Here is a 23,921-nt window from a genome sequence, read left to right as displayed (position 1 = left end):
AAAAAGACAAAAATTAGCTAGATGTGGTGGCAGGTGCTGCCTGTAATCCCAGCTACTTGGGAGGCTGAGGTAGGAGAATCGCTTGAATCCTGGAGGTGGAAGTTGCAGTGAGCCGAGATCGCGCCCATGCCATTGTACTCCAACCCGGGTGACACAGCGAGACTCTGTCTCAACAACAACAAAAAGTCAAAATGTATTACCAATTTCTTCCCACCAAAATTAATCATGCTAACAACTAATACTACAAATTACAGAACAAGAATAAGGCAATACAAATACGAGAATGCAAACGAAACTAGGTTGACCTCTGAACGATAACCAAATTTTGTCTTAATATTTGCCTACTTGTGCTAAATGGCAGAAGAGGGATGATATACTACCTAAACCATAAATAATTTCCCTCCATCTAAATCAAGAGTTCCAACCTTCTGCCGCAACATTAACCCTTGGGTAGTCTTGCCTTGGGTAGGTTTCCTACCAAAACCACAAATAATTTCCCTCCATCTAAATCAAGAGTTCCAACCGTCTGCCATAGCATTAACCCTTGGGTAGTCTTGCCTGATAGGAGTTGGTCAAAGTAAGTTACAAGAAGAAGTGAAAAGAAAAAACAGGCAGAGAGCCTGGCTTAGCAGTTTTGAATTTTAGGGGTGGGGACGTGTAAATGATCTTTTTGAGAATCCAAGAGAAGCTATGAACACCTACCCTAGAAAACTGACACATTATTTTGCATACAATTTCAGCGGAATTACAACCCCCTGAAGCCTTTTCAAAGGTCACAGATTAAAAAATCCCATACCTAGAAATATAGAATTAAGAAGTCAGGCTTAAGGTTATCAGCAGTCGAGAGAGTTAAAGGAATTAGTGTGTACTGAGTCATTCACATGTTATCTAATTTAATTTCAACTCCTACAATAACCTTGGGAAGTTGGTAGTACTATCTTCCAAAGAGGGAAAGTATATTCGGAAAGATGAAACAACTAATGTAAGGTTAAGCAGCTTTCTCTCACACCCAGGCTTTATAACCCCTAGGTCCAAAATTGCAAATTGGAGAATTCAAGTCAAGTGCATATTCCTAGAGATCTTTCAAGATGAGGAGTTTCTGGTGAGGGTGGTGGCTCATGCCTGTAATCCCAGCTCTTTGGGGAGGCCGAGGCGGAGGGATCACCTGAGGTCAGGAGCTCAAGACCAGACTGACCAATATGGCGAAACTCCATCTCTACAAAAAGTACAAAAATTAACCAGGTGTGGTGGTGCGTGCCTATAATCCCAGCTGCTAGGGAGGCTGAGGCCAGAGAATCGCTTGAACCCAGGAAGCAGAGGTTGCAGAGAGCCGAGAACTTGCCACTGCACTCCAGCCTGGGCGACAGTCAGACTCCATCTCAAAAAAAAAATAGAGGCGTTTTTGACTTTCAGTGATTGATTCACATGATCAATTTATCTACATATTTCTTCAGTTTAACAAGAGGAATCAGTATGGATTTAACTTCAAAACATCTTTTCTTAGTAGCAGATAAATTTTATCCATACAATGAATAATGGTCTAATAAGTTTTGATAATATTAAATGTATTTTCATTTATGAAGCAGCCTATAACGGTCTGTTAGGAGAACATAAAGGTCCACTGAGTGAGTGCTGGACATCCTCAAACTTGGATTTTAAAATACCCCCAGAAAATCCACAAAGTCACAAACAAATGAAGAACTGACTGAATTTAAAACTTCAGTCTCGACTCAGGCATAAGTTCCAAGTGGCTTGGTAGCTACAGTATCCTCTAAATGGTTACAGCAGCTTTAAAAGGGGGAGGAGGAGAACCCTTAAAAAACACTAACAAGCGCCGGGCGCGGTGCTCACACTTGTAATCCCAGCACTTTGGGAGGCCAAGGCAGGTGGATCACGAGATCAGGAGATCAAGACCATCCTGGTCAACACGGTGAAACCCCGTCTCTACTAAAACACAAAAAATTAGCTGGGCGTGGTGGCCTGCTGCCTGTAGTCCCAGCTACTAGGGAGGCTGAAGCAGGAGAATCGCTTGAACCCAGGAGGTGGAGGTTGCACTGAGCCAAGATCACACCACTGCACTCCAGCCTGGCGACAGAGCGAGACTCCATCTCAAAAAATCAAAACAAAACAAAACACTAACAAGATTCATGTCCCTTTTGTGCCTCAAAACAGGTGGTTTAAGGTCTTAAATCTTCATGGAAAACATGCTGATAAATGTATCCCAACATTAAATAATACATACAGCAAAAATTAGATACAGTCCCCTTAATTTGGTTGGATCCCTGTCCAGCTCAAGGCACCCAATGTAACATTAATACACTTAACTCATCCTTTACAGCAGAATTATTGATAATTAGAATCTTGTTTTCACACAGATTTAGAAAGCTTGTATGGGATATGTATCCACACCCAGAAAATGAAAACTAAGAACAAGAGTGGGTCAGGTCCTCTAAAGCTCTACTCCAACTACTTCCTATGAGTTGCCACCTAGTGATTTTAACTTTTTAAGCCCAGGCAGGCTGCCAATTCAGCACTAAAACCGGACTAGCAACTGATTTTTCCTATTGCAACATCATCAACAGTTCTGTGCTTTCCTTTACCCTCAAACAGCAATTCTCATTTTAAAAATCAACTAATTTGTTCTATAATCTGTTCCAATTGGAAGCTCTCATCGGGCTTTCACTGGTCTTACTCTTCCTCCCAGTGCCAAGAGACCAAGAAGTGGCCAATTCAAAAAAACCGAAACAGAGTTAAGTGAAGAAAAAGCAGGTGTGAAAAACAAGAAGGAAATGTGAAGACAGTAACAATGGGCAAAGTTTGGACTTAAAAATGCTCCAGTTGCCAAAGTTCTACCTATTCTTGGGCCACAGACAAAAATTCTGCCAAAATAAATGGCTACAAGTGAGAAATAAAACTGCATTTGGGGACTATAAACTCAGTATTCCGGGTCCAAATCTCACTCAAAGCCTTGTCCTAAGTCACTGAAAGAATGACTTGAAACTGAACCCAAAGTTCACTGAACTTCAGAAGTCCTTTCTGACCACGGCGTGCCCAGGCCTAATGCAGGTATTAGACAGCAAAAGCTGACTATTCACAGAAAAAGAAAATCTCCAGAAAAAGTCTGAGAGTTTCCAGATACCTGGCCTGACTTTCATTTGGAGACATACCTTTAGCTACAGCTATTTCCCTAGTGTATCTTTTTAACAAACAGTTTAAAACAAACAAATAATTAGACCCTGATTTCACTAGCTACGGGCAGTAAAGGCTTGTTTTACCAAATAAAATTCTGGCTTTCTTTCCCCCCTGATCTTGGCAGCTCGCAAAAAAATCTGACCAAATTGCACACCGGGTTATGATGATCTTTTTGTAGCACCCTCAACTTGTGCCTTAAATCCTACAGAAATAAGACTGCATAGGTAAAGCATCATCTTTAAGTTCAAAATTCGTTTCGACTGCCAACAGAAAATGTCCCCAAAGCATTCATGGAAAGGTTTCAAAGCTGAGAATTCCTTCCTCTACTCGTGTTTCTCCGTAAGGAGATCAGAAATGCAGAGATCTAGGTTAAACTTCCCGCCAGTTCCCAGCACTCATCACCAATAATGCTGCTCCTGCCTGGTCACAGGAGGATTCCGGATGCTCCTTATTACAGGAGGCACCCAAACCAAACTTTCCAAGCGCTCTGCCCCCTCCTTCCCTCCTCTCCTCAGGCAGGATCTTAGTCCCCCTCCTCTCCTCAGGCAGGATCTTAGTAGGCACTGGGGAGTGGGGGAGTCGGTATGGTGGGCTGAAGTTCCTCAGGCAGGATCTTAGTAGGCACTGGGGAGTGGGGGAGTCGGTATGGTGGGCTGAAGTTCCCGGCCCCAGTGAAGTGTCAAGGAAACTTCCCAGGGGTTTGCACAAACTCCATCAGGGGGGCTTGGACTCACCTTCCCGACAGAGCCCCATGACTTCTCGGTTTTTCCCAAACTCCTTGAAACTTTCGTCCAATTCTGTCCCTAGGAGATACACACACACAGGAGGAGGGGAGAGGCAGGTCAGTGGCCCGGAGTGTGACGCACGCTCACGCACGCACAGGGTAGGTGTGGGCACCTCCGCGTTCCGCAACCCAGCAAACGATAGCATCTCTGCCCCTCGAGGGGGCGGGTCACAGGACGGGGGCAGGGGGGAGGGGAGGAGAGAGGAGGGGGTCGCGAGGGGGTGAAGGGGGGTAGGAGGGTGTAGACACTCACCGTCCTTTCCAGGAAGTTTGGAAGCCTCAACCCACAGATTCCACGACTGTCCCAGCATCACTTCAGGACTGGGTAGAGGCCTGCGCTCCCCGACCGTCGCCATTGCGGCCGCCGAGGTGGAGGCGGAGCCGGGCCCGCCGTCCTCCGGCCGTGGGCGCCGTGGCGGCGGCGGTGGCGGCTGCTGCTGCCGCTGGGGCTGCGGAGGCTGCTGCTGCTGCTGCCGGGCAGCCGCGGCCGCTGCTCCGCCCGCCGCCGCCGCGCGGCGCGGCTCCCCCCTGACGTCATCCGCGGCCCGCTCCGACATTCTTTCCGCTCCTACAATGTAACAAAAAAAAAAAGGGGGAAAGAGTCGCGCGGGGGCCGCTTTTTAAGGAGGCGCCGGGGAGTTCCGGCGGCGTGCGCGGCCCGTGGACCGGGTGGGGCACGCTGACAGCGCCCCCCTGGCCGCCCAGCCCCCCAAGCCCGCCTCCTGGAGGCCACCCCCCGCCCTGGGCGCAAAGTCCACGGCGCGGGCTAGCTTTCGCTTTCGACTCTCGCGGCCGCCCGAGGGAGGGGACGGGCAGCAGGCGGCCCGCCACCGCGGCGCTGAGTCCCCTGCCTGCCTCTGCCCAGGGACCTGCCGCGGAGGCCAGCGCCGGAGCGGCCCCGCTCCAGCGCCGCGCCCCACCACGGCAGCCCGCGCGGGGAAGCCCGAGCCGCACCCCAGGACCTCCAGCTGCCCACCCTTCGGCCGCTCGCATCCCCGGGCCCGGCCCGGCTGCCCCGCTCCTTCCTTCCGTCCGCGCGTCCGTCCGAGCGGCGGCGCCCGGCCGGCTCCCTTAAGCAGAGGCGCCTCCCGCCGCCTCCTCCCACTTGCCGGTCCCTCCCTCTCAGCTCGCTCCGGCGAAGTTTGCACGTCAAGCCCCCGGACTGGAGCCAGGGAGAAGTCGGAAATGCAGCCACCTATGGAGGAGCCGGCCGGCCGGCCCCAGGGCAGCGCAGGAGAGGCCGGTGCAGGGGGCACTTTGCCCTCGGCTTGCAGGCTGCCGCGCAGTTGTCAAAAGCATGAATGGGAAGCCGCCGCAGAGCGGACGCCGGGGATGCAGGGGACCTTGGGCTGGCGGGGAAGTGCCGCCTAGGTGTCTTCCCAGGTGTCAGGACGAAGTACCGTGTGCACGCCACACAGCCCACATGTGAGCCCCCGACCGCAATTGGAAGTCACATTGTGCGCCCGGGGAACTTGAATTCGTCCAGCAAAGAGAGACCATAAGATCAGTATGCGAGGGAATGGAGGAGAGTGAAACAAACCGAGAGGAGCTTTAACCCATGTACATATTTTAGAAGCACCACCCCAAGTTTCTGGGTTTCCACTGCTCCTGGAAGTGATTCATTCACCCCAAAAATAAAAATCTGATTCATTTTTAACTTGAGTTGTTAGTCCTTCTCTCTTTATGGTTGTCTTTTCTTGGACAGGACGAGACCCCAGGGAGTAGGAGAATATAAGGAATTCCTACAAAACATGTTTAGAAAATACTGTTTTCGGTCAAATTTTGTTCACTAAATTAAGCATTGGCCTACAAAACTTAGCACCCCTCCCCAACACACACAATATTTGCTTAGCGATAGGCTACAGATGGCAAAATAAAAGGCTACTTAATGACCTAAAGCATTCAAAATACTTGAAACAGTAGCAGACCACACCAAACGCTTTCAATAAGTGCTGATATTACTATTTTCTCAAATTGATGTGATCATTTGAAGCCTGAGACAAAAACAATGATTCTGATCAGCATGTTTCACACTGCAGTAATATCAACTCCTGTAATGTGTGTCAGAGATGCTTGCTCCCAAGTGCTTTCTCTGACTAGATGGGGAGGAAGTGTAATTATTCCTTTTTTTTTTTTTTAACCTCAAACATCTGGTGTGACAGAGGTGGCCAACTTCTTTGTTGGTCCAACTTGCAGAAACACAGAAAAGTTTACATAAGCATAAAAATTAATAAAGAAATGTTACTGCAACCCAAACATAAGGTGGGACTGGTAAAGAGGGTTTGGGGTTCAAAATTTAAAAGCACACACACACACACACATATACATACACACACACACATTTTTATTTTAGAAAGATTTAGAAATAAGTCTGTAAAATTTTTTCGTGGATTGCATGCAAACAAGTCCAAAAAGTGAAACCATGGTTACTTCCTGTCCTTATCAAAATAACCAAAATGGTAGAAATGACTGGAAAGATTTAATTTTAAAAATCATTTCTAAAGCTTTAACTTCCTCCATAAGACTATCAATGAGAAAAATGCACAAGAGTAAAACATATAATTCCCTTGACAGGAATAGAGTTCCCTACTAACTTTTAACATAGCTTACATGACCCCTGTGCAGATTTTCAATTTTTCATTCACTCCAAATCACTGCAAATCTGAATAATTACATGAAAACACCCAATCTCTGTTTTCCTAAAGTACACAATTTATTAATTACTTGGAATTTTGAAATTCTACACTTAAGAAAAACGAAAATTTGGATTTTAACGGCATTTGAAGCTACCACTGAAAAGAAAAGCTTGCAGCCACCAAGCCACATAGATAAAAAAGGGCGCTTGCTTGTTAAGTACAGTTCTTCAGATCCCTGAAAGTACAAAGTGAGAACAAAAATAAGGAGAATGGCAAACATGAAGTATGGTCCTACCTCCTCAAGACATTTGATTTTCCTCTTTTGGATGTAAAACTACTTAAAGATTCACTAATATGACTTCTAGCCAATGGGGATCAATACAGCAACTTAAGAATACTTCAACTTCTTTCCCAATTCCTGCTTGATACCTCTTTCTTTCTTCAAAGTTTTTGATTGGTTTAATAAAACACAACCGGGCTTAAAATGAAAAATATTAAGTATCCTCTTGGCATTATGATCGTTACTAAGGGAAATTATTACAAATAGCAGCTACCAATTATTGAGTTCCTCAATACTCAAAACTAATAACAGCTATCAATCATTGAGGAATCTCATAAATAAGCACTATAAATAAATGTCTTATATCAAACTGAGCAATTCCGCTCAATTCTTTAGGAAGCTTACTATCAAACTGAAAAGGATGTGCAGACAAGAGATTGACAGGCATTTCCTGGTATTTCTCCAACCAATTCTCTTTTGCTGCAGCCAATGCATTTTATCCACTCTTTCTTCACCCATAAAAAAAAGTCCTAACTCCTAGAAATGTTCTGATATCCACGGTTGTTAGAGGTTTCCTTAAAGTTGGAATGAGTCACCAAAAAAAGTCCAAACAGCAAGCTCAGACAGTGCATCTGATATTTGAATTTTGGCAACTTTTAAAAGCGTTCCTTATGCAAAGCACACTGTTTATAAACAAGAGTACAACAGAAACCCAATACTTAGCTGTATTATCTACAGGCCCACAGTAAAGAACTTGATGACCTCTTACCTAGATAATCTTCCCTTTCCATACCACCAAATTATAAAAAGAACATAAATATAAATTTTTTGTGTGTTTGTGTGTGTGGAGATGACAAGGTCTCACTATGTTGCCCAGGCTGGTCTCAAACTCCTGAGCTCAAGCAGTCCTCCTGCCTTGGCCTCCAAAAGTGTTGGGATTACAGGCATGAGCCACCACACCAGGGCAATACAATTTATATTCACTTAATGCTATTTTAATATAGTATGATGCCTGTATAATATCAATCAGAGATTCTGCCAGTACATTTCTGATGATGCCTTGTAACTCTGAGGAACTTCACTGCCTGCAAACTGAAGTAATATTCATTTTATATGGCTTGAGTAATGAGTATTCAATGTATCCAACAATTCCTGATTGCCTGCTACAGACCAGGCACCCTACTAGGCACCAGGGTGAACATAAGATAGTAATTTCGCTGAGTATGTGAGAAAAGTAGGAAGTAGGGGAAACAATTCATCAAAACACTCTTGTGGAAAAAAACTGTCACCGCCAACTAGATTGTATATGGCTTAAGAACTGGGCTGTCAGAGGTGAAGTACTGCAAATTCTGTGCATTTCATCCCTTCCAAGGACGTATTTAAAATGTGGTCTTATCTCATCACCCAAATTTAGGGATGTTCTCAGTAGATGCCAAGGGTAACAAGTCTCTCTTTACAAAAAGGATTCTTTGCACTCATAAAATGTTTTGTTCAAAGGCCAAAGGTATCACAATGTACAAAAACAAAACAAAAAGTTGACCTTTCCAACATTAAATCCAGTTTAATGTAAAAAGGCAAAAACTACCCAAAACATTTCTAAGATGCAAGATCCCACACAACCATTTTTAATTGGAAAAAACCACCAGTCCCAATACAACATTTTAATAAACTTGAAAAGCAGTAAGTATAGTATACTTATCTGTTAAATTACAGGGCTGGTAACAGAGATTCTCCATTATCAACCCCAAAGGACTGAAGTCATTTGAGCAGCAAGAAACTCAGATCCACTGAATTAGGAATGTGTTGGCTTCGGTTTCTTTATATCCTCCTAAAATTGGCTGAGCCTTTGTTCAAATCCTCTCTCACTCCTCTGACTACATCTTTCCCTTTCCTTCTTTCTTCTCCAGAGAGAGCCAGGGCTGTATTCTGTACAAGAGGCATGCCTTTCCTTAACTATGCTCCCTCTAGTGAAATATCTTATAGCTTGTCATGAATATCAGTATTCCAGTAGAGGGAGAAGAGTGAAAGAGTAAATTGAATTCATCAGCTCAGTGGTTGGAATTGATAGCAATCAAGTGCAAAATTAGGAATAATAAGGACAGTTGCAACAGTAAGGACTTAAAGACATAAATAGCTTTTTAAAAACTTAACCTGTATGCATACTCATTCTACAGTAAAATGTATCATTTGCTAAACATCTCAAAGCCTTGAATTTTTGAATTGTTTTCTTAATCATATGTTTGCATGTACATATGAACTCTCCCAAAGAAACATTCACCAGTAATAGTAAATTGCTTGAAAAGAGAAGAAAATTTGAAAATACACATATAAAAGGTAATAATAAATTACAACATAAAAGGTAATTAATAATGCCCAGTGTTTCTAGGGATTTAAAATTGGATTGTAGTTTTATGACAAACTTGATTTGAAATGTTGATTTAAAGTCTTTGGGCTGAGGAGTTTTTTAAAAATAGAAAGTTTTAAGTTATAGAAAAGGAATGGAGGCCAGGCGTGATGGGCTGATGCCTGTAATCCCAGCACTTTGGGGGGCCAAGGCTCAGGAGTTCAAGACCAGTCTGGGCAACACAGTGAGGCATCGTCTCTACTACCAAAAAAAAAAAAAAAAAAAAAAACACACACACAGCTAGGCATGCAGGCATGTGCCTATAGTCCTGGCTACTTGGGAGGCTGACAGGGAGGACTGCTTAAGTTTGAGAGATAGAGGCTGCAGTGAACTGAGATCGTACCACTGTATTCCAGCCTGGATGACAGAGCAAGACCCCATTTCAAAAAAAAAAAAAAAAAAAAAGAAGACAAGGAATGGAAAAGTTGGATGAATATTCAGCTATAAAAGGAAATTGACTGTATAGAGTTCTAGTATACTGCCTCAGCTACCATAAAATGCGGGTTAAACACACTGCTAAACATAATTTCCCACGTACCTTTTCACTGACAATGCTGTAAATATCACCATTTTTTGGGGTTCAGCCATTAAGAGCATGGGTTCTAGGGCCTATCTGTCCAGGCTGAATCCCACTTCCACCATTACGAGCTGTATAATTCTGGGGAAATCACTTAGCCGCTCTATGCATGTTTCTACATCTATAAAATGAGTAAAACAAGAGTAACTACTTTATGAGGAACATTAAGAAATTAACAGTGCAAAAGCACACTGTGTCAGCTATTATTATTAGCACCACGCTTGTCACACAGTAAGCCCTAATTCTAATCTATGTATGCTATACTATCAGACCAATCTTGCTGAAGTATGGCTTTAGCCATGTTAGTGATTGCTCTAACATTTTTAGGGGCTCTCCACTGACTGATGAAATAAATAAAAACTTCTCTCCTAGCATTCCAGGTCCTCTACAGTCTGCCTCTGCCTCAGCTCCACCACTTCTACAGTGTTCATTTGCCTCCTGCAGGTAGTCTATGGTCCAACCTAAATGACAAATTCAGAACTTCAAACATGCCCCCACCCCAACTCCACCCAACTCCCAGCTCCCAAGTCTTTGCTCATATAGGTCACTCCATCTATAATAGTTTCCCTCCCTTGGCTGAAATCCTGCTGTTCACTCAAAGTTCTTCCTCAAATTCCATTTCTTTAACAAACTCTTTCCTGAACCCTCTCACTAAGCACACGGGAACTCATCCCCACGTCTGTATCACAGGACTTCATGGATTCAGAGTTAAGAGTATATGCTCTGAAATCAAGGTGACAATGAGACATACATTTAGTCTCCCAGCGATCAACAGTTTGCATTCCCAACATAAGGGTGTTATTTAGAACCTGGAACCCACTTTCCCACAAACCATAAGATGAGTTGTAACCATGTCTCCAAACTGGTCAGCAAAATGCCTTTGGGGTGAACCCAAGGACTAACAAGGCAGGTGTGTTAGTATAAGAGGGAAAGAATAACACAAATGTTTCTTCCTCCTTTTCTCAGCCAAGGTCCAGCTCTAAGCCAAGCCACAGATCCAGCAAACATGGCACCCTTGACTTTCCCCCATTCTTTCTTTGCACTGTGGTCCAGAAGCCTATCTGGGTTTGTACTGCTTCTCAAAAGACAGACTGTTCCACAAAAATTTGCACTCCCTTTCCACCTCCAAAGTAAAGCTCTCCTATTCTTGGTAGAGTTTTCTTTGGTAGAGTTTTCTTGGTAGAGTTTTTCCTGCAGATTTAACTATTTTTCACTAAGTAAGTCTATGAATGCATACAGTTATCTGTCCTCCTCTCCTCCCAAGTACACACGTAACGAAATATGAAGGGTAAGACCTTACCCAAATTACTTCTAGGTGTACTGGTCCATAAACCTTTCTTCCTAGAAACACAATTACTAACCACACTCTTACGGTCATTCTGATTTTAAACGACATCATCTATGGCTCAAGGCAAATATTTATTTTCACCAATTTAATCTTTTATTTTAACCAATATTCTCTTTTGATCAACATAAAATTTTCAAGACCTTGAGACCTTGATCCTCTGTCCACTTCCTACTATGCCCCCACATCTACATCAAGGTGTTCTAAGTGAAGGAATTTCAGGAGTGGAAAAGGGGAACCAAAACAAAATTGCTCCTGGTGAGAAATCTGCCTTTCCTGCCTTCCAGAGCTTGCTCCATCTCTTTGGAAAACAGGTATTTTCAAAAAGCATGAGGATTTTTCCAAATGGTTTCTGGGGCAGTGGCAGCAGAGCAGTAATCACAAGCGGGTGATTAGTGGGCTGGAATCTAACTTATCAGGTATTTCTTTTTAAAAATAGAGCCAAGGCCGGGCGCGGTGGCTCACACTTGTAATTCTAGCACTTTGGGAGGCCGAGGCAGGCGGATCCCGAGGCCAGGAGATTGAGACCATCCTGGCCAACATGGTGAAACCCCGTCTCTACTAAAAATACAATAATTAGCTGGGTGTGGTGGCACATGCCTGTAATCCCAGCTACGCTGGAGGCTGAGGCAGGAGAATCACCTGAACCAAGGAGTCAGAGGTTGCAGTGAGCCCAGATTGCGCCACTGCACTCCAGTCTGGCAACAGAGTGAGACTCCGTCTAAATTAATTAATTAACTAATTAATTAAGAAAATGAAAACACAGCCAAATGGGTAAATTGAATGTCATCAAATTAAACTTCTTTGCTTCAAAGGATACCATCAAGAAAATGAAAACCCACAGAACCTACACATTTTTACAAATCATATATCTGATTAAGGGACTTGAACTAGAATGTAGAAAGAACCCTTTCAGCTCAGTAAATTAACAACAAAAACAAAAAAAAGAAGTTCAATATCATTAGTCATTAGGGAAATGCAAATCTAAATCAGAGATACCACCTCTCACCCACTAGGATGGCTGTAATAAACAACAACAACAACAACAACAACAGAACAGAAAATGAAGAGTGTTAGCAAGGATATGAAAAAACTAGAATCCTCATACATTGCTGGCAGGAATGTAAAATAGTGTAGCCACTGTGGAAAACAGTGGTAGTTACTCAAAAGCTTAAACATAGAATTAGCATATGATCCAGCAATTCCACTTCTAGGTATACACTCAAAAGAAATGAGAGCAGAGACTCAAAGAGATACTTGTGCACTAATATTCATTAGCAGCATTATTTCTAAAAGCCACAAGGTAGAAACAACCCACATGTACATCAACAAATGAATAACACAAATTGTGGTATATCTATACAAAGAATATTATTACCAGGTGCGGTGGCTCATGCCTGTAATCCCAGCACGTTGGGAGGCCAAGCCAGGCAGATCACGAGGTCAGGAGTTGGCGACCAGCCTGGCCAACATAGTGAAACCCATCTCTACTAAAAACACAAAAAAATTAGCCGGGCATGGTGGTGTACACCTATAGTCCCAGCTACTTAGGAGGCTGAGGCAGGAGAATTGCTTGAATCCAGGAGGCGGAGCTTGTGGTGAACCAAGATTTTGCCACTGCACTCCAACCTGGGCAAGAGAGTGAGACTCCATCTCAAAAAAAAAAAAAAAACAAAACATTATTCAGCCATAAAATGAAGCACTGATACATGCTCCAAGCAGACAGACAACTAGGTCACAAATTATTTGATTTCATTTAGATGAATTATCCAGAATAGGCAAATCCATAGAGACAGAGAGCAGATTAGTGGTTTCCAGGGGCTGAAGGAAGAGAAGATGGAGAGTGACTACTTAGGAATGGGATGGGGTCTCCTTTGTGGGTGCTAAAAATGTTTTTGACCTAGATAACAGTTATACAATCAATACTGTGAATACACTAAAAATCATTAAATATACAGCTTAAAGGGGTAAATTTATGGCATTTGAATTACATATCAATAAAGCTATTTTTTAAGCCAACATTAAAACTTGGAAAATTTCACAGAAAATTCCAGATTGACTTTTCTTGAAAAAATCCTAAGTAAAATCTGACACCACCAGCCACAGCATTCCTCATGGGAACATGAGTTGGAGATGAAGCTGGTCCTGGAACCCATCTCTGCCACTACCTAACTCTGGACGTTGGCAGGACAATTTTTTCATCTGTACCTCAGTTAGCTCCTTTGCAAAAGGAAGATAACAATAATACCTACCTCATGAGCTTATGAAGAGTCAATAAATTAATATGTTCAGAATAGTGCCTGGTACATATTAAGTGCTCAGTGTGTGTTAGCTACTTTCACATTTTATAACAATTCATCCTCTAATAGAGGTATGTAACCGTTACTTTTCAGCTTTTTGTTTTTACAAATAAAATAGCATATAATGTAATGGTCCAAAAAAAAGAAGTGCAAGACAACCAAGATAAACATTTTTTAAAGAAACATGCAAAAAATACTATGAATCATATGTGCCTATTTTTGTGAAAAAGTGATGATGATGCCAAGTCTATGTAAAAAACAGTCTAGATAACTCTGGATTTACCATATGAGAAGCAAGGGGTAAAAGAATTAAAGGTGCTTTAATTCTTTAAACTCAAAGGAACTTTTTATTAGCATATATATTTATATAATGTTTAGATTTTTTATCAACATAGTTTTATAGGCCGGGCGCAGTGGCTCACGCCTGTAATCCCAGCACTTTGGGAGGCCGAGGCGGGCGGATCACGAGGTCAGGAGATCGAGACCATCCTGGCTAACTCGGTGAAACCCCATCTCTACTAAAAATACAAAAAAATCAGCCGGGCGTGGTGGCGGGCGCCTGTAGTCCCAGCTACTCGGGAGGCTGAGGCAGGAGAATGGCGTGAACCTGGGAGGCGGAGCTTGCAGTGAGCGGAGATCGCACCACTGTACTCCAGCCTGGGTGACAGAGCAAGACTCCGTCTCAAACCCCCCCCCCCCAAAAAAAACCATAGTTTTATAGTCAGGATGATTATTTTAAAAGATGATTATCCTTTTATGAAGTTTTTTTTAGAAGAAGAAGAAACTCTAAACTAATATTGAAACTTTTGTGAGATTGTCACAAAACTCTGTTAGATGAGTAGCAACGGCATAGACTGATAAAACTACAGGCCACTTCCTTTGCTTAAAACTTCATCTTTAGTTGCGATTCCCAGGGCAGCAACCTCTCTTGAGTTTCCTTCTTCCTCATGGAGTATATGGTGCTATATTTACAGCTGCTAAACTCCTTGGCCAGTCAGTATCTTTCAATACCTAGCCAAACCTTTTCCCACCTTTAGCATCCACCACTGCCCCTTACCAAGACCCCACTCTAGCTAAACTACCTTCTCATGTCTAAGACATAAAGTACACATTTCTGAAAGTCTTTCTAAATGCCATTATTTTTAAAATACAATTCACATAACTGAAATTCACCATTTTCACCATTTTATTATTTATTTTGAGACAAGGTCTCGCTCTGTTGCCCAGGCTCAAGTGCAATCCAGCTGGTGCAATCACGGCTCACTGCAGCCTCAACCTCCAAGACTCCAGTGATCCTCTCACCTCAGCTCCAAAATAGCTGAGACTAAAGGCACATGCCACCACGCCTAGCTAATTTTTGTACTTTTTAAATAGAGACAGGGTTTCAAATGTTGCCCAGGCTGGTCTCAAACTCCTGGACTCATGTAATCTTCCTGTTTCGCCCTCCCAAAGGGCTAGATTTACAGGTATGAGCCACTGCACCTGGGCTTTAACCATTTTAAGTGTACAATTTAATGACATTTAGTACATTCACAGTGTAGTACAACCAACATTACTATCTAGTTCCAGAACATTTTCATCACTCCGAAAGGAAACCCTGTATTCATCAAGCAGTCACTGCCCACATTCCCTCCTCAACCCCGGAAAACCACATCTGCTTTCTGTCTCTATGGATTTGCCTATTCTGAATATTAAATGAAACCACATAATATGTGGCCTTTGTGTCTAGTTTCCTTCATTTAACAAAACGTTTTCAAGGTTTATCCATGTTGGAGCATGTTATCAATACTTCCTTCTTTTTATAACTAAATAATATTCCACTGTGTGGTATACACACATACAATGGAACACTATTCCATCTTTAAAAAGAAGGAAATCCAGCCAGATGTGGTAGCTCACAACTGTAATCCAAGCACTCTGGAAGGAAGGCCAAGGTGGGAGGAACACTTGAGCCCAGGGTTCAGGAGTTCCAGACTAGCCTAGGACACATAGTGAGACCCCATCTCTATTTTTTTTTTTTTTAAAGAGACCTCCTGTCATTTGCAGCAACACAGATGAACCTGGAGGATATTATGTTAAGTGAAATAAGCCAGGCCCAGAAAGACAAATAGGACACAATCTCACTTATATGTGGAATCTTAAAAAGTTGAATTCATAGAAGTAGAGAATAGAATGGTGGTTACCAGAGGATAGAGGTGAGGGGTTTAGGGAAAGTTAGTCAAAAGGTACATAATTTCAGTTAGGAAGAATGAGTTCAAGAACTTCAGCTGCAAAACATGCTTACCATAGTTAATAACAATGTATTGTATTCTTGCAAATTGCAAAGAGACTAGATAAGTGTTCTCACAACCAAAACACAAGTATGAGAAGTCATGCTTACCTTAATTAGCTTGATTTAAGCCATTCCACAATGAATACATATTTCAAAAGAATACACTGTACATGATAAACATATCCAATTTTTACTTGTTAATTAAGAAAAAAAGGTAAGTGCCAATTCAATGGCAGGGATATCTGTCCTTTCGATTTATTAATTTATCCCCAGTGCCCATAAGAGAACATAGCATGTAGGTTGGCACCCAATAAATCTTTGTTGAATGAACAGATATTGGGCCTACAATCTGTTGCTGAGAAGAGGTTGCCACATTAGATGGATCATGGACTGGATAGTTTCTCACAGTTCCACCTGGCTCACTTTATTTCCCCTCTCTGGTCTCTCTGGTCTCTCCAGACTTTTGAACTTGTGACTCCTCTTCTTTCTTTGCTTCCTGGTCACTTACTTCCTGGCATCATATTAATCTTTTCATTGGTATAATATTCAAAAAAGCCTAAGTTATCACTGCAGTCCATGTAAATCACCTCCTATTCGTCTCCTTTTCCTCCCAGGGACAATCCCCATACACACAGTAGAAACTCCATAAACAGGCACTAAAGAGCTCCTCTGGCATTCTGCCAAACCTGTTTCCTCTTAGCTTCTCCCTATACTCCTCCATTGTCAGTGACTGGACACCATACAGGAAAGCCTGTTTCTCTCTTCTCTGGCACCTTGCAGACATGACACAATGAACAACATTCAATGTGATGACTTCAATGATCACTGAGAGATATCTCTGCATATCCCTTCAGCTTTAGTCCAGAAAATTTTAAGAGACTGTTTTCAAGGTGGAGACTTCATAGCTCCCCAAATTGTTCTTTTAAACATCTCAATAGTACTAAAACACTTTTTGTGAAGCTGTTTCAGATTGTTAATTGTAAAAATGTTATCTTTTATGTGTTGTCTGAAATGCTACCATTTTTGCTATAGTTGCCTAAAACCTGATTGTGGCATCACATTTGTTACCTAAGTATGTAAGATAATTGATTCCAGAGGCTGAAACGCCTTTCATCTTGTTTCCATTCTGTTCTGTTTTAGTCTTTAATGACTCATCTTAAACTGCACCTTAACTTGTAATTTATCTCATTCCTTTCAGAAGCAGGAGAATAATTTTGCTGTTGTTGTTGCGTGCTTTTTAAGATAGGGTCTTGCTGTCGCTGGGGCTGGTGTGCAGCAGCATCATCATGGCTAACTGCCTCAAGCTCTTGAGCTCAAACGGATCCTCCTGCCACAGCCTCCTGAGTAGCTGGGACTATACGGCATATACCACTGTGCTTGGCTAATTTTTAAAAATTTTTTGTAGGCCAGGTGCGGCGGTGGCTCACGCCTGTCATCTCAGCACTTTGGGAGGCCGAGGAGGGCGGATCATGAGGTCAGGAGATAGAGACCATCCTGGCTAACATGGTGAAACCCCGTCTCTAATAAAAATACAAAAAGAAAATTAGCTGCACATAGTGGCAGGTGCCTGTAGTCCCAGCTGCTCCAGAACCCGGGAGGCAGAGCTTGCAATGAGCCGAGATGGCACCACTGCACTCCAGAATAAAATAAAATAAAACAAAATATTTCTAGAGTTGGGGGTGTAGCTATGTTGGCCAGGCTGGTCTCAAACTCCAGAGCTCAAGCAATTCCTTCCACCTCAGCCTCCCAAAGTCCTGGGATTACAGGTGTGAGCCACTGTACTCAGCCCTGTTTTTTTTTAATCAAAATTCCTCCAGGAATTTTCTGCTTCGTATTATGTGAAACTTCACCACTATCCTCCCCAAAACAGTAAATGTACAATGGTGGACATGCAGTGAGAAACTCCATTAATGTGCCAGGCATTGGAGGCTCATGCCTGTAATCCCAGCACTTTGGGAGGTCAAGGCAGGTGGATCACTCAAGGTCAGGAGTTCGAGACCAGTCTGGCTAACATAACAAAACTCCATCTCTACTAAAATACAAAAATTAGCCAGTTGTAGTGGTGCACACCTGTAATTCCAACTACTCAGGAGGCTGAGGCACAAGAATCACTTGAACCTAGGACGTGGAGGTTGCAGTGAGCCGTAATCACACCATTGCACTCCAGCCTGGGTGACAGAGTGAGACTCTGTCTAAAAAAAAAAAAAAAAAAAAAAAAAAAAAAAAGACACTCCATTAATGATGGCTGCTATTTTTGTAATGATCAGAGACTACTCATTACCGTAGAGCTGTCTGGCAGCCTGGGCAAAGGCACTGGGCCCAGAAAGTGTGCCTGAAGAATGCCTGCCTGTTTTACAATCTTGCTTAGGATCTTCCCTGGCCTAAGCTGCTGGGTCTACATTACATGGAAAGACAAGAAAACAGGAGCTGGGGGAATGGTGCTGGAAAGAAACAAGAGCACACTTTTGGATAACTTCCAGAAAAAAGTGGGTATAGACTGGGAGAGAAGGAGGATTCTATAACTAAAGTCTTCCTGCAATTTTAACAAATTTGGAGGGCATGTTATTCAGCAGTTTTTGTGTTGAGAAACAAATACCTAATAATATCATGCTCCTAAATTCATTGTCATTTCATTTTTCTAAGATCATATACAGGATTACATTTAACATTTGAGATCTTACACAGATGCCTTAAAATTAACAAACTATCATCCTTTGGTAAAACTCAAACTCTATTATCACCGGAAGCACTATATTTGTTCAACTGTGCTTGCGATATCAGAATAGCCAGTTACCTTTTCTTTGGAGGGTAGGCCAAAAATTCTGATCGATTTACCAATGGATCTTCATCTGCTGCAATTGTGAAAGCTTGTTCGTCTTAATTCGGTTCAGATCTACAAAAACAGAAAAAAGGCAAATGGATGAACCAGTGGATGGACAAAGCTAATCAGAAACATACAGTCTCATTGGTTGCCAGATATTCCAAAATTATATGTGCTTTGAGATGTCAAACTGTTAAATTTCAAGACATTTTACCAATTTTATAACAAATGTGATTTGCGTGTGTGTGTGTGTGTGTGTGTGTGTGTGTGTGTGTTTTACAATGAACTTAATTGGCTATATTTACAATAAACTAAGAACAAATGACTATTCAATATGTACACAGCCTCCTGGGGCTTAAAATCATTGTATGTAATTTGCACTAATGAGTTTCCACTTAATTTTTAAAATGGCGATTCAGAAAGCCTGCTCCTATGAAACTTGTCAAATCACAGATTTTAAAAATACAGATTGAATAAGATTATTATTTGGAGAGCTCACGCTATTCTTCATCATTTCAGCAGTTTATAAAAGCAATTTTTAATACTTCAACAGGAAACAAAAATTCAATTGAACCCTCTTCCTAAAAAGCACAAGGAAACTATGTGCTCCATTATCTTCATAGTTGTGTGCATATATTTCAGGTAAAATGTGCTTTTTAATTAATTTGTAGAGGAGCAATGAGTTAAGGAGTCAAGAAATTACAGATTAACAAACCAAAGTTAGAAAATAAGCTGGTCTTCAAATCTCACATGCAGCAGAAGAGAAAAAGCAGCAAACATGGGCAATGACACAGCTATGGGGCAGATGTTGTCAAGGTATAAAGCACAAGACAGGCTGAGCTCATATGAAAAATTCACTATTCATATACCTCTCTCCCTGTAATCCTCACTGGCTATAAAGCAAGATATGGAGGAGGTAATATTGCTTTGCTCAATTTTTATTTATTTTCATGTACTCTAAAATGGTAACCAAATATTTCTATGGCCTGAGATCCTAAGATAGGAATAAAGCATCTCTGAAAATCAGTGGCTGAAATTATATGCCATGTTTTGAACATTTATTCATAATTATCTTTATTAGGTTTTAAGTTATTTCCAGGTCATATTGCTTCCCTCTCCCTTTTTAAAAGTGTCAATTTTATTCACTCAAAATGCTATTCGGTAATGCTTAAAATCATTCCTACAATCTTTTTTTTTTGAGACGGAGTCTCACTCTGTCACCCAGACTGGAGTGCAGTGGCCAGATCTCAGCTCACTGCAAGCTCCGCCTCCCGAGTTCACGCCATTCTCCTGCCTCAGCCTCCCGAGTAGCTGGGACTACAGGCGCCGCCACCTCGCCCGGTTAGTTTTTTTTTGTATTTTTAGTAGAGACGGGGTTTCACCGTGTTAGCCAGGATGGTCTCGATCTCCTGACCTCGTGATCCGCCCGTCTCGGCCTCCCAAAGTGCTGGGATTACAGGCTTGAGCCACCGCGCCCGGCCTCCTACAATCTTTATAAACCAGATGTTTCTCTTCAGATTTCTAATTCCTTCCCAGTCTCCTTTCTTTTTAAAAATTTCTCTGATTTCCATTTTAGTACTCCTTTTCTGCCTTACTTCCAATAAAAGCTGCTTTCTTGTTTAACATGTCTGTCCTGAGCCAAAATCCTTTTCTTTGAATCCTAAATACTTCATAGCTATGCAAAAATCACTCAAAGCTAATTACAAATTGCCATGATAGAGGCAGTCAATAAAGACATTATGTTCACGATAAGCATTCACCACCCTGATGGTGATTCCTTCAGAGTAGACAGAAGGTGAAGGCAGAACAACACTAACATCAGATTAGACTCCGTACTTGATCTTATTTTACTAGGTCAAGCCATTTTTCAGTTTTCCATCTGGACACTGCTGCTCCTTCTCCAAAGTATCCAAGGAAGTCATCAGATTCAGAATACTATGAAATCTCCTTCAGGATAGTTTTGGTTTTAAAAGAATTCATCACTTAATAGTTGCATACTGTAAAAATGCTTTATAGGAAATCCAATTCTTAGAGAAAAATGATAGTTGCAGTTACTAAAAATAAACATTTAAAAACAGTAACTTCTCTACTTAGAATAGGGGTCAAAAGCCTTTCTTTAGTAGGGGGAAAAATCTATTATATGCTTGTATGTATTCTCTCATTTGATCTTCTAATAACCCTGTGTTCAAAAGAGCTGTTACTATGATCTCCGTTTTACTGCTGAGGAAACAGACTGAGAAAGGTCATAATTTGCTTAATATTACCCAGCAAACAAGTGGTGTGAAACTAACTAGAATCCAGGCCTTTGGTGATATTTAGTTCCCTTTCCAGTATACCAAACTGCCTCAATGGCAACTTAATTTTGTTTTGCAAAGAGAAATGGTTAAAAAGAAATCATTTTAAAGAGACTTGGAAAATTTTCTTAGAATCATTAAACTTGATACCTTTTACTCATTCAACGACTACTATGTAATAAGCATTCAACAAATATAATTTTTAAAAAGATTTGTTTAAATGATGGTCAGTTAGCAGTGGGAGAGAAAGAAAGAAGACATAACTTGAAGCATAAGTTTATCAACTCTTTTTTTTTTAAGGGTGAGGGAGATTATATAAGACATCTTTCTCCTAGAGGAGCTCCCTAGCCTATGTTGACCCTTTTTTCTAAGAACTATGTAATTCTCAACTCCATGCCAAGTCATACTTGTACTATGGGGCTCCCATCTTTTTTTTTTTTTTTTTTTGAGACGGAGTCTCCCTCTGTCGCCCAGGCTGGAGTGCAGTGGCCGGATCTCAGCTCACTGCAAGCTCCGCCCCCCCCCCCCCCGGTTTACGCCATTCTCCTGCCTCAGCCTCCGGAGTAGCTGGGACTACAGGCGCCCGCCACCTCGCCCGACTCCTTTTTTGTATTTTTTAGTAGAGACGGGGTTTCACCGTGTTAGCCAGGATGGTCTCGATCTCCTTACCTCGTGATCCGCCTGTCTTGGCCTCCCAAAGTGCTGGGATTACAGGCTTGAGCCACCGCGCCCGGCCTACTCCCATCTTTGTCAAAGCTGGACACAGGACACAAACTGAGACAGTCAATGTGTTCTTCTTAGAACGAGAAATTGAGATGAAGAGGGTCTAGTCTGGTGGAGGCTGCAAGCTACCTCTAAGTGCTGTTTCAGTCTATAGGAAAAAGACAGTCAGCAAAGAGAGAATGAAAGAATGAATGTGCTGCTCAGAGTGAATCTGACCCAAGAGGTCACTAATCTCCCGTTTCTCCCAGGAGAAAAAACGAGAGAGAAAAAGAGAAAAAGACAGAGAGAGAGAGAAATGAGAGAGAGAGAAGGAAGGAAGGAAGGAAGGAAGGAAGGGAGGGAGGGAGGGAGGGAGGGAGGGAGGGTGGGTCTCGGCACAGGAGTGTTCTTGGGCTTCCTTGTTACCGCCATAGCCCCTGAGTGGCCCAAAGCACTTCCTTCCCTAGGTTTCCTAGGGTTCTAAGAAGCCCCTGGCATCTAGGGTAAATGCTCCCCCTTTTTATGAGCTTATTTTTTGAACTGATTTGTGATAACTGCAAGAAAAAATGATCTTGTTCAAGACAGTAAAAAAATGTATTTTAAAAATAGAGCTATCACCAGAATGTGTTATAAAAGAATATACTGCAGAAGCCCGAAGGGTTCAGAAACACCCCATCATTCATTTTACACAGTGAAAAGCCTACAATGCTACATGGGCAGTGTTATATTGGCTTTTACAGGGAAAATGGCTTATTTTTGAGCAGTAACATTTCTGTGTGCTTTTAAGATTCAGAACTTTGTTGCAACTTAAGGCATAATCTGAATCACCTCTTGTTATGTCATCCAGTCTGTCAAAATTAAGTATAAATCTAATCACAATAAAGAAAAAAGGCTAAACCAAGTCAGTCTTGTTTTTAACAGAATAAACTTAACTTCTTAACTTACAGGCAAAATCACCAAGCTTTAATGTGAGACTGGCACTCTAGCTTCTTAAAGAGGGCATAAGAGGGAAGAAAAGGGGCTGGAGAAATGAATCCTACAAGGAAAACACAGTTGTGATCTTATAAATTAGAGCTTGTTGCAGGAGAGGGAATAGGGAGAAAAAAAACAAAACAAGGCAACCTGAAACCTTGAAGGCTGACTCCAATCTCTCCATTCTAGATATGAAAAGACTGAAACCAAGAGAGATGATCTCAGCTGCTTTATTTATTCAATAAAAACATGTTGAGGCTGGGGCACAGTGGTTCATGCTTGTAATCCTAGCACTTTGGGAGGCCAAAGCAGGAGGACTGCTTAAGTCCAGGAGTTCAAGACCATTTGAGAAAGAGCAAGATGCCGTCTCTACAGAAAATTTTTAAAGACTAGCCAGGCATGGTGGCACATGCCTGTAGTCCCAGTTCCTCAGGAGGCTTAGGCAGGAGGATCACTTGAGCCTGGGAAGCTGAGGCTAAGGCTGCAGTGAACCATGATCATGCCACTGTACTCCAGCCTGGGGCAACAGAATGAGACTCTACCTCAAAAACAAAACAAAACAAACTGAGAATGTGCTCCATGCCAAGTACTGTGTCTGGCACTAGAATTGGCAGTGTTATTCAGTTAAGTCACCTAACTCCTAGGCTGTGCGTTTTTCTCTTCATCTTGATACTCGCTGCAAATGGAAAAGTCCACAGGCCTAAAATAGCCCACTTTTTTGTTTTCTATGTTGATCTTGGGGGGAAAAATGGCTTTGTTGCTAATATTTGAAAGGCAGGAAGATTCACATAAAATTCCAAACTCCTGTTTCTCTGGGAAAATCTAAAACTCTGGCCACAGGGGCCAACTTTCTTGGAGGAGATGACTGAATGAAGCTGTGTTGTGAGCTGCCTTTTGTCACTGGGCACGTAATTTCCAAAGTACTCAGCTAGCTGCATCACTTATTTTCCTTTCAAACCTATCTCCTGTAGGTAGCCATGCTTGTGCCCCCAGAACTATACTGTCTTCCTAAATCTTTTCTTCCAAATGAAAATCGACCACCCAAATCCAAATTTTTTAGCAGGTTACAAAAAGGTTTAAACCAAGTTATATATCAACTGCAGACATATTCTTCAAAAATACAAATTAACATGGCATCTAGTTTATTCTCTCTCAGGACCCCAGTTCCACCTTGCTTTCACTCTCACAGGCTTTCTCCTTGGCAAAGCAAATTTAAGAACGAAACTCTATACACAACCTCTTTTTTCAATGGTGCTACTGGGTATTTCCCTCTTCAAAGGTTAGAGGGTTTTTCTACCTACTAAACTACAGCCACTGCTCAGTTACGCCACTGAGGATCAAG

At 42.1% G+C, this 23,921-nt stretch overlaps 1 protein-coding gene across 5 annotated transcripts in view; it reads right to left on the bottom strand.

The window, feature by feature from the left end:
- Window positions 1–23,921, bottom strand: part of ATXN7 (ataxin 7) — a 139,306-nt gene that overhangs the window by 86,053 nt on the left and 29,332 nt on the right. For 3 of the 5 annotated variants that reach the window (XM_030922313.1, XM_030922269.1, XM_030922393.1), the window contains 3 exons: window positions 18,585–18,683; window positions 4,230–4,544; window positions 3,927–3,995 (listed from right to left, as the gene is read on the bottom strand). In XM_030922313.1, coding sequence (XP_030778173.1) covers window positions 3,927–3,995; window positions 4,230–4,533 — 373 coding nt within the window. In that variant the 5' untranslated portion in view covers window positions 4,534–4,544; window positions 18,585–18,683. Of the gene's footprint in view, window positions 1–3,926; window positions 3,996–4,229; window positions 4,545–4,952; window positions 5,047–18,584; window positions 18,684–23,921 lie in introns of those variants that run through there. The other 2 variants (XM_030922443.1, XM_030922355.1) reach the window with 2 other exon arrangements.

The sequence above is a fragment of the Rhinopithecus roxellana genome, chromosome 1 (genome assembly GCF_007565055.1).
Source record: "Rhinopithecus roxellana isolate Shanxi Qingling chromosome 1, ASM756505v1, whole genome shotgun sequence".
NCBI lineage: Eukaryota > Metazoa > Chordata > Mammalia > Primates > Cercopithecidae > Rhinopithecus > Rhinopithecus roxellana.
The sequence above is the reverse complement of the archived record's forward strand: the minus strand, read 5'-3'. Positions and strand labels throughout refer to the sequence as shown.